This window comes from Sceloporus undulatus, chromosome 2, assembly GCF_019175285.1.
Source record: "Sceloporus undulatus isolate JIND9_A2432 ecotype Alabama chromosome 2, SceUnd_v1.1, whole genome shotgun sequence".
Classification (NCBI taxonomy): domain Eukaryota; kingdom Metazoa; phylum Chordata; class Lepidosauria; order Squamata; family Phrynosomatidae; genus Sceloporus; species Sceloporus undulatus.
Genome location: NC_056523.1, coordinates 13,353,486 through 13,363,663, shown reverse-complemented (window position 1 = coordinate 13,363,663; position 10,178 = coordinate 13,353,486). Strand labels below are relative to the sequence as shown.

The following is a 10,178-nucleotide window of genomic DNA, read 5'->3' as shown; positions in this document are numbered from 1 at the left end:
ATCAAGGTGTTGGTCGCGACCTATAAAGCCCTAAATGGCTTGGGCCCCGAGTACTTGGAGGACCCGCCTCTCCCCCTATAATCCGCCCCGCACTCTTAGGTCAGGAGGGAGACAACTTCTGAGAGTTCCTGTGACGAATGGTAATTAACTGTGCAGGGGTTTTTGTCGGTCCCGCTGCCCGCAGTCCTGAACTCTCTCCCTCTCCGAGCTCCGCTCAGCCCTCTCCCTTGAGTCCTTTAAGAAGATTTGAAGACCCATTTGTTTCGGCAAGCTTTCCCTACCATGTCTTGAATTGTTATCTGCTTCCTGTTTGATGTTTGATCGTGTTTTAGCTAGGGATTTTATTGCTGTTTTTTATTGGTTTTAAGTTAGAATGAATTATGGCTTTTTGTGTTTGTATGGTTTTATTTGGTTTCTTATGTTATATAATGTATTGTTATTGTTTTTTTTTTATTGTTAACCGCCGTGATCATTGGAACGGCGGTATAATTATTATTATTATTATTCCAATAATAATAATAATGATGATGAGAGCCAGCATGACATAGTGGTTTGAGTGTTGGACTAGCCATAAGTCATAGAATCATATATATATCTCATATGTATATAAATAAAAATGTAAATGTTTGTTTGTTCAAAATCTTAAATCTCCAAAAGTTCTTCACTGACTTCTTTGAAATTTCGACACAACGTTCCGTTCAAATACAGGCATGTTTTTAATATGCCTAATATGTTTTTATATAGAGATGTCACACCTGTGACAGGTAAAAATACTGGTTTTTGAAAAACATCACCATCTGCTGGACGTAAGAGCAACATGCCCCAAGGGCTATGCCATTTCAGGTTAAGAGATTGAGCTCCTACGTCTGAAGACATTTGCTGCACAAATAGTACAATTGAATTTGATGATGAAACGCCATGGTCTGACTTTGAAGAGAATGGGAACCGTTGTACTGAAGTTGAAAGCAATGACCTGGTTATCCAAGTACCTCTGTCAAGAATGAGTCAGTTTTCCCAGATGAAATGATAAAGAGGAAGATTGCCATGGTGAAGAAAGGGGATGTGGTAACTAAGCAAAGAACATTATCATTATCATCATCATCATCATCATCATCATCAATATTGATTGCCAGCAGTTTGTGTGGTTGGATTACAACCCTGGAGACCAGGGTTCGATTTCTAGCCCGGCCATGAAACCCACTGGGTGACCTTGGGGAAGTCACACTCTCTCGGCCTTAATGTTTAATGCAGCAATCTTCAAATCTAATCAGTTGGGATTAAAAACCCCATGGAATTCAGTGTCATTTAGCAGGGACAGTTTTGAGATTATTATTATTAATAATAATAACTACTACTATTATTATTAACATTTATTTATAGAGCGTTGTAAAGTTTGGACAGCACTTTACATAGCAAAGGGAGAATAAAATAAGGGGGAGAATAAAAACCTGCCAGTCAACATACAATCTAAAACAACATTACATGATTAAAATATCTCTACAATAATACTAACTAGTATACAATAAAGACAAAGTAAGCAGCAGATTAACAACCAGTAATTTGGAATGCTACTACTACTACTACTACTACAACTACTACTACCGCCTACATTGGGAGAAAGGTGGGATAAAATAATAATAGTAATAACAATAATACCTGGAGTTCTTAGTCCAGTTCTAGGCACTGCAATTCCAAAAGGATATTGATGAACTGGAACATGTTCAGAGGAGAGTGACCAAGATGGCAAAGGGTCTGGATGATTATGGGCCAAAACACACTGCACAAATAATCCAATTTGAGACAGCTTTCACCCCATCTTAGGGCATCTCCCGGTGTGGTCTGAACCCCTTGCACCCCCTGCATCCCCCTAGTGACAACACTGCTTGTGACCCCTTCCGAATTGATTTCTGTGATTATTATATCTTGCCTTACACCACGAGATCTCTGGTTTGCACCTAGAAAACTCAAATTTCAACTTGGCACCAGAATGAAAACATCCGTGCCAATCAGAACTTTACACAAAGGCTATCCCATAACTAAGGAGCCAGGGCAGAAAAGGCCCTTTCCCATGTCTTTATACCATGCTGGCACCCAATGGTGGGTTATAGAGGAGGACACCTCCAGCACACTTCTATCCCCATTCAAGCTTCAATTCCTACTCATATAGGAAGCTCCTTTAGATATCGATGGCCCTGTTGTTGAGAGCCTTGGCATTAGTTGATGCTAAACTGTGGTTGGGTTGTGTGCATTTTGCCTCCCTTGGGAGTAGGCCATTTGGGCAGGGGGATTTTGACCCGTTTTGGGGAAATGCAGGATCTAGCCACCTTTTCCTGCCTGTCTGCTCTGACCCTCTGATAGTTTTGCACTAGCAACAGTTTCTGAGTCCCAAGTAGAGTACATTGAATTAATCTAATTGGGAGGTTAACAGTGCATGAACGTTTTGAGCTATTTGTAACTGTTAAAAGTGGTTTTTGTTTCTTTTAGGACAGAACTGCGCAGGTAGGAAGGAACTCCAGGAAAAGAGAATTTTAAAAACCCAACAGTTTTGTATTTTTTTCTAAATAGGATTAGAATTAATCCTGTCTAAAATGTGCTTCTGGAGAAGAGCACTGAGGATTCTGTGGATGAACAAAAACACAAACCAACGGATCCTTGAACAACAGATCAAGCTTGAAATCTCCCTAGAAGCCAAGTTGATGAAATTGAGGCTGCCATATTTTGGCCACATCATGAGAAAGCAGGACTCATTGGTAAAAATAGTAATGCTAGGAAAGGTGAAGGGAAAGTAGAAAGAGAGGAAGGTTGCATGCTAGATGGATGGACTCTATAAATGAGGTGATGAGCATGAATTTAAAGGACCTAAGCAGAGCAGTGGTAGATAGGGAATCTTGGGGAAGTCTCATTTATACGGTCGCCATGAGTTGAGATTGACTCGAGGAAGTTAACAATAAAACTGATTTTGGAAAAGCTGTCGAGAGTGCTCATTACAAATATATTTTTTAAAATGTTTAAATCCATCCCTTCTGGGAAAACAATCCCACTATTTCGGTCGATGGAGCAGACTTGTACATTTCTTTTAGGAAACCCTGAGGTAGCCTTTTTGCCTCACCCAAAAGAAGGGGAGAAGAGTCTCTCCTGCGAATGAGGCTGCTGAGAAGGTGTAGACTGCGGCCGCTGTGTCCGCGTCATAAAAGGCCACCTCACCTGCAGCACTATTCAGAGACACTCGGATCCTCTTGGGCTCCTTGCCCAAGCGAAGAAGAGATTCAGGGGATGGATTGGGGGCCCTGTACTGCCCACCCCACTTCCCCATTTCCCAGATTCCTCCTTTAGGATTAAACTCAATTGAGCCTTTTCTCTTCACAGATTTCCGGGCGACCCCGACTGCCCATTCCTCTTCATTTCCTACAGCAACGTCCCAAAAATGTCTCCCTGCTGTGAATCCTTTGCAGCCTAACACGATATATTTCTCAGTAAATCTTTCCTCCTTCTTAGGCAGCTTTTGACATTTTTCTCCCAATCTCACACTCTTGTGGTCCGGAGAGAGGATAAGTTGTGGGTGTGCTGTGTCCTGGTCCAGTGTGACGTTTGCTGTTAAGGATGGAGAGAGATGAGAAGAAAGAGAAATCAAGGAAGACTCAGAGAAGAAATGAAATGGAATCACATTCCCATTCTCACATCTTTCCCCTGTTGTCTCCTTCTGTGGATGTGCTTCTCTGTTGGATACTTACCCTTCTGCCACTGCTGTCCTGATATCAGAGCATCTGGGAAAATAAAGAGATAGAAAGATTAAGCATTTTAGACCATTGTGTGAGAGCCAATGTGTCTTAGTGGTTTGAACAGTGGACTATGACTCTGGAGATCAGGATTCGATTCCTGGCTTGGCAATGAAACCCACTGGATGACCTTGGCTAAGTCAGACGCTCTTAGCCTCAGGGGAAGGCAATGGCAAACCTCTGAACAAAGTCTGCCAAGAAAATTCCATGACAGGTTTGCCTTAGGGTCGCCATAAGTCAGAAACAACTTGAAGGCACACCATCACAACAAAAAGTTTACAGTACATCTTGTAACATCAATACAGATATACCTCAGTGAACAAAATACAGTAGATGTGTTCCTCAGCATTACTTCCTTAACAGAAAATATGATACCAGAGACAGAAATACAAACACAGACAAAAAACAGGATCATAAATATTTCAAAGATACAGTATTTCATCATCTTGCATCTACATTACAAGCTAATGGAGATATTACAATTAAATGTTTCTTACACATGTGTTTCATAAATAATGGTTGTTCTAATAACTGGTATAGGTAACAATCCTATGTTTGCTTCACTGGGAGTAACTTGCAATGAACACTACTGAATAAGAATGCCTCAGATTGATTCTACCTCCTTTGGATTTGATTCAATTTCTACTTCAGCTACTGTCACACTGTAGACATAATGCAGTTTGACACCACTGTAACTGCCATGGCCCCAAGGGATGGAATCCTGGGATTTATAGTTTTGTGGTGCATCAGCACTCTGGCAGGGAAGACATTGTAAAACTACAATCTCAGGATTCCATAGGATGGCACCACAACACTTAAAGTGGTGTCAAACTGCATTAATACTGTAATGCAGATGCCTCCTAGCTCTCAAATTGCCATCAGAAACTCTCCTACTACAGTAGACAGAAAAGACACTCATTCTGTATTGGAAAGAACAGGATAAAGAGGTTTTCATGCACCTAATGACAAGCCATTCAGGCTGGTGAAGAATGAAACATATTGTGGCCAGCTCAAAAAGTACCTCTCCAAACTAGGCTGTTGAACAACCCATGCAAATGTGGTTCATTTAAGTGTAAACTAATACCTACTAATGATAGGAAATAGGAATCCTAATTTCACATACAAACTGGATTTAGGTAGCGTTTTTGTTGTTTGTTTGCTGGCCAGTACTTCCGAGTGATTGAAAAATGCTCGACGGAATTGTATCCTGTGGGAAACCATGCGGTGGCCAAATAAAAGTCATGTCATCTTTGCTTTTGAACTAATACAGCATACAAGAAATTCTTTATTACCTCTGAACTGTTTCATGACACTAGCTAGAAAGGAACTTATTTCACGGGAGTCCCAAATTTCCCACTTCAGCTCTGGAGGGAAAGCCATTGGATACGCAAATGTCACCTTTTCCATGTTGCTGGGGGAGAAAAACAAGATTACTGTAAATGGGTACCCATCCAATTCAGAATTCCAGAGTGGAGCAAAATAGAGAGAATTAAGGTGCATCCACACAGTAGAAAAAGCACCATTCTATGGAATCCTATGTGTAGTTTTATAGGGTCTTTAACATTCTCTCCCAAAACTACACATTCCAGGATTCCTTAGAATGGAGCAATGGCACCCTGAGAGAAAAACTGCAGAAAAACTAGATGCACATGTTCGATTCCCAGCTCAGCCATGAAACCCACCTTGGGCACGTCACATGCTCTCAGCCTCAGGGGAAGACAATGGCAAACCTCGTCTGAACAAATCTTACCAAGAAAACCCCATCTTAGGGTTGCCGTACATTGGAAGCAACTTGAAGGCACATAAACACCAACAACAACCAAGTCAGGAAGGGGCATACCTTGGTGAGGATGTTCTTCCTCATTGTCACAATAGCTAATATTCCAAAGCCAGGCAGTGGATGACCAAAATAAGAGCCCCTGCTAACCCCTCTGCCATAGTCCCTCCCCTCCAGTGAGATGCGATTCTGATCCAAAGGCCGTTCCCACTTGTTGAGCATCCTTGTGATTCAGTTCTTCTCAAGGGAACATCTTGAAAAGTAGTGTCAAATAAGAGCGGGTTTTCTGCATTTACCCCACTTTTAAGGAACTCTATTGGATCAGAATCGGATCGAAACCGACTTCAAATGGGTACAACAGATATTTAACTCGATCTGCAATTCGAAGTAAATTGTAGTGGGAATGAGCCCTATGATTTTTCTTTAACCCATTTTCTTGAGCAAATTACTCATCATCTGTGACTGTGTCTAAGCTCCCCACAGGAGTTGTTTGTTGGTGACATTCACTGCAGTTTGTTTAGTTTCAAATGTGCCTACCATCATCCTAAAAAAGTTATAACACCAGACAATCATAGACATATAGTACAGAGCTGGAAGTGGCATCAAGGCTCATTTAGTGCAATGCAGGAATTGGCCAATGTGAGAATCCTAAACTTTAGCATCCCTGACATGTGCCCATTTAAAACCTACAGTAAAGGAGAATCTATCTCTATCACCTTCCAAGGTGGTCTTAAATAGCTCTTACAATCAGAATATTCTTTCTAAAGTTTAGCTGGAATCTCCTCTCTTGAAATTGTTATCCATTAGTTTCCTTTGAAGCAGCAGATAACAAATTCACTTCCGCTCCTATGTGACAGTTCTTCAGATAGTTGAAGATGGCTAGTATCACATCACCTCTCAGTCTTTTCTTCTCTAGGCTAACTGTATCAAATTCTCTAATCCATTCCTCATAAGGTTTAATTTCTAGATCTTGATCACTCTCCTCTGGACATGTATGCAATATACAGACCCTTTTCACCATTATGTAGCAGTAATGAAAGCAGTTGGGATCCAGTTACCTCAGAAAAATGCTTCTATCATCCTGGAGGAAAACAGAAAGAAAGAAAGAAGATGGAAGTAAGAGCTGTCATATGCCATTCACACTCTGGCCCACCCTAATAATAATAAATAATAATAAAATCTTATTTTTATCTCGGCTCTCCGGTTGGATTGAGGTGGTTTACAACAAAAGTGAAATACAATACAGAATACAATAAAAATACAGAATAAAACCAATTATCCCTTCCTCCAACACAACACTTAAAAGCCCCAATTAACAATAACAATGATGCTTCTACACAAGCCCTCTCCATTCAAGGACTGATGAGGATGGATATAAGATTATACAAGGAGGCCTAAAGAGGCCTTTGTCTGCATTGTGACATATCACAAGAGAAAGGAGCTGTGGTGCATGTTATAGGAGGGGGATCTGGAAAATGGAAACGACGCTGGGGGCAAGGTAGGGCTACATATTTCCTTCTCAGTCCAATAAAATTTGTGTTCTCCTTTATGGCAAGAAAGTGCTTTTGGAAACCAGTGTAACCCTTGAAAATGTGTGGGATGCCATCTGTGAACACACAAAGGATGCTGTCAGTAATAGTGCATCCACTAGCCCCAAAGTAATAAATGAGAGAATTCCAGCCAAATGAAACAAGAAGTCCATATAATTCAGCTTCCTGTTTCCAACAATGATCAAAAAGAGACTTACCGTATTACAAAAGTAAGCAGAGATGAAGCGGCAAAAAAATGTCTTTCTGTTTGCTTCTCCACATGGCTTCTATAGCACTTACGTGGTGTCATAAAGCCATAGGAGCTGATTGTAAAAGCATCCCTTTAGCCAAATGGATTTTTCCAGTGTGACAAATGGAACACTTTTCAACCAACTCCCCATGGAAGTGCTACAAGGTCAGGCAGAGAAGCGAGCAGAAGAACACTTCTATGCTACTTTCTCTCTGCTTACTTAAAAATTACAATATATACAATCCCCCCTTTAAAGGATTAAACAATTCTACCCATTAAAAATTACAACAATAACATCTAAAAATAATAGTATCATAATAGAATAACGGTGGGCAGAATGTTCACACATATATATCTGTGGGGGGATCTTTACGTGGCCGAGTGATGCAATAAGATTCCTCAAAAGCCCATAAGCACCACACAAAGAGCAGATTAGAGGGATTCAGCCAAAACACATTAGTGTGGCAGCTGTCCAGGGGCCAAAGGCCAGTTTCCCACCCATATGGCCCCCTGCACACACAGACCCCCCAGCATGCCAAAATACCTCTGAGCTTATTCTTCAGAATCTCTCTTTGAATGGAAACTGGAAGGGATGTAGCATCACTTTCTCTTGCCATTTTGAGAAGGACTTTGATGGTGATGGGGGATTCTAGGAGAGGTATCTTCACACATTTCAGGTGCTTTCCGCATGGTTTGGGGGTAAAAATTGTCTCCAAATTGCACCCACCCATCCCTCATCCGATTAGGGGGACTGGAGGCTTTGGGGGACTGGAAGAGGGATTCAAAGGCCAGAAAAGAGGGGCCAGAGGCCACATATTTCCCCACCCCTGCACAAGCAGAAGGGCAAAAATGGCGAGTGTTTCCATCCATGTTAGACAGAAGATAAATTCACTGCTCCTTTTCCTCTTGGATGCTCCTGTGTATTCTAAAGCTGGTTCTTGGTACATCAAAACTGAGTCCCTTCACTCTTTTTGTAAATACGAGAGGCACACAAAAATTCTGACATTGGGTTTCCTTTAGAGAGCACCCTGTCTGTTTCTGATCATCTTACCTGAAGGAGTTGCATATGTGGTTGTTGACATTTCTCTTCCATCTCCTGGACAAGACTCTCAACAAAGGAGAATTCCTTTGAAATTCTCATCCAGCCCTTATCCCTTGCTTTTGTGATTTCCTTCACCGCCAATTCCATCTTAGCCAGCAGAAGCATCTCTTGTTCTTCCAGAAACTGGTGCAGTTGTCTGAAATTTGCTACTGTCTTCTCAATCTCTGCATTCATTTGCTTCTGCAATAAATACATGGGTATAAAATCAAAACATTGTTTAGAAACCTCAGCTGGCTCAAAGAGCTATGCCCAGATTACTAACTAAGGCTGGCTACAGGGAGCATGCATATCCCTTGTTGCAACAACTCCACCAGGCATGATAACAGCTCCGGGCATAATTCAAAGTGCTGATAATGACTTACAAAGCCCTATGCAGCTCAAGTACAGTGTATTTGAAGGACTATGATGGTGTCTTCACAGGCTAGGATATTCCTGCATCCATGTCAATTTGGCTTCAGACCTGGCTATGGGTTGGAGACAGCTTTAGTCACCTTAGTGGACAATCAATATCTGGAATTAACCAGGAGAAGTGTGTTTGTTGGTTCTGATGGACCTATCAGTGGCTTTTGATACCATCAACCATGTTACCTTCCTGGGTGACCCTGCTTGGAGGTACCTGTAGTGTTTTACAGTGGCTCCATTCCTAGTTGACTCCTTAGCCACTGGCCAGTGGGGTCTCTCAGGGTTCAGTTTTGTCCCATATGCTTTTTACTGTCTCCTTGAAACCACTAGGAGAGGTTGCCCAGAGATTGGGGGCCAGGTGTCACATGTTCTCAGCCTCAAGGGAAGGCTTTGGTCAGGCCTCATCTAGAATATTGTGTCCAGTTCTGGGCACCACAATTCAAGAAGGATGTTGAGAAGCTGGAGCATGTCCAGAAAAAGGCAACTAAAATGGTGAATGGTCTGGAAGCCATGACCTATGAGGATCTGGGATTGTTTACCGTGATGAAAAGAAAGATTAAGAGAGGACATTATAGTCATGTTTAAATATTTGAAGGGATGTCATATGAAGAGGGAACAGGCTTGTTTTTCACAGTTCCAGAGACTAGGGCCCGGTACAAACAGGCTTAAAAGTGCGCGCTCCGAGCGTGCTAGGGTTAGAAAGGGGCGTCCTTTCCGGATGCCCCCAATGTTAGCACGCGCGGAGCGCACACAAATGGCGGTGGCCGTTCCACACGGCCACCGCCATTACGACGTCACGACTGCGCCATCTCTATACGGGGTGGCGCGGATGTGACATCATCATGCCGCACCAGGGTGCATAGTGCACCCCTTCCCTGGCCACAAAAGGAGCTCCGAAACGGAGCTCCTTTTGCCATTTGTGTCACTGGGTGCAGCCTTCAGACGACTGCGGCCAGCGACGCAGAGGAGAAAGGAGCCAAGCGGCCCCTTTCTCCTCCTCCCCACCGCTGCGGGATGTCCTTGGGGCTTGAAGCCCCAAGGACACCTCTTTCCAGGCTGTGGGGAAGGGGCCTTTTGCTGCTTCTCCGCAGCCTGGAAAGCAGTGGATTGGGGCCTCAGCGGCTGCCGCTCTGACCACTGAGGCCCCAATCCGGCGGGGAAAGGGGCGGGTGCAGGCCGCCACTTTTCGGCGGTCTGTAACCCGCCTAGGACAAGGATCAATGGATTCAAACTACAGGGAAAGAGATTCTACCTAAGTCTCAGGAGGAACATTCTGACAGTAAGAGCTTTTAGATAGTGGAAGACGTTGTCCTGGAGAGTGGTGGTCTCCTTCTTTGGAGGT

General features: G+C 42.8%; 1 protein-coding gene across 1 annotated transcript in view; it reads right to left on the bottom strand.

Moving 5' to 3' along the window:
* Positions 1-1,369: 1,369 nt before the first annotated feature.
* The window catches only part of LOC121921963 (E3 ubiquitin-protein ligase TRIM7-like), a 13,744-nt gene continuing 4,935 nt past the window's right edge, over positions 1,370-10,178 (bottom strand). Inside the window, exons 3-7 of the mRNA XM_042450761.1 lie at positions 8,384-8,614; positions 6,612-6,634; positions 5,069-5,187; positions 3,732-3,764; positions 1,370-3,591 (exon numbers count right to left, since the gene is read on the bottom strand). Of these exons, the coding sequence (XP_042306695.1) occupies positions 3,077-3,591; positions 3,732-3,764; positions 5,069-5,187; positions 6,612-6,634; positions 8,384-8,614 (921 nt within the window). The 3' untranslated portion in view covers positions 1,370-3,076. The remainder of the gene's footprint in view (positions 3,592-3,731; positions 3,765-5,068; positions 5,188-6,611; positions 6,635-8,383; positions 8,615-10,178) is intronic.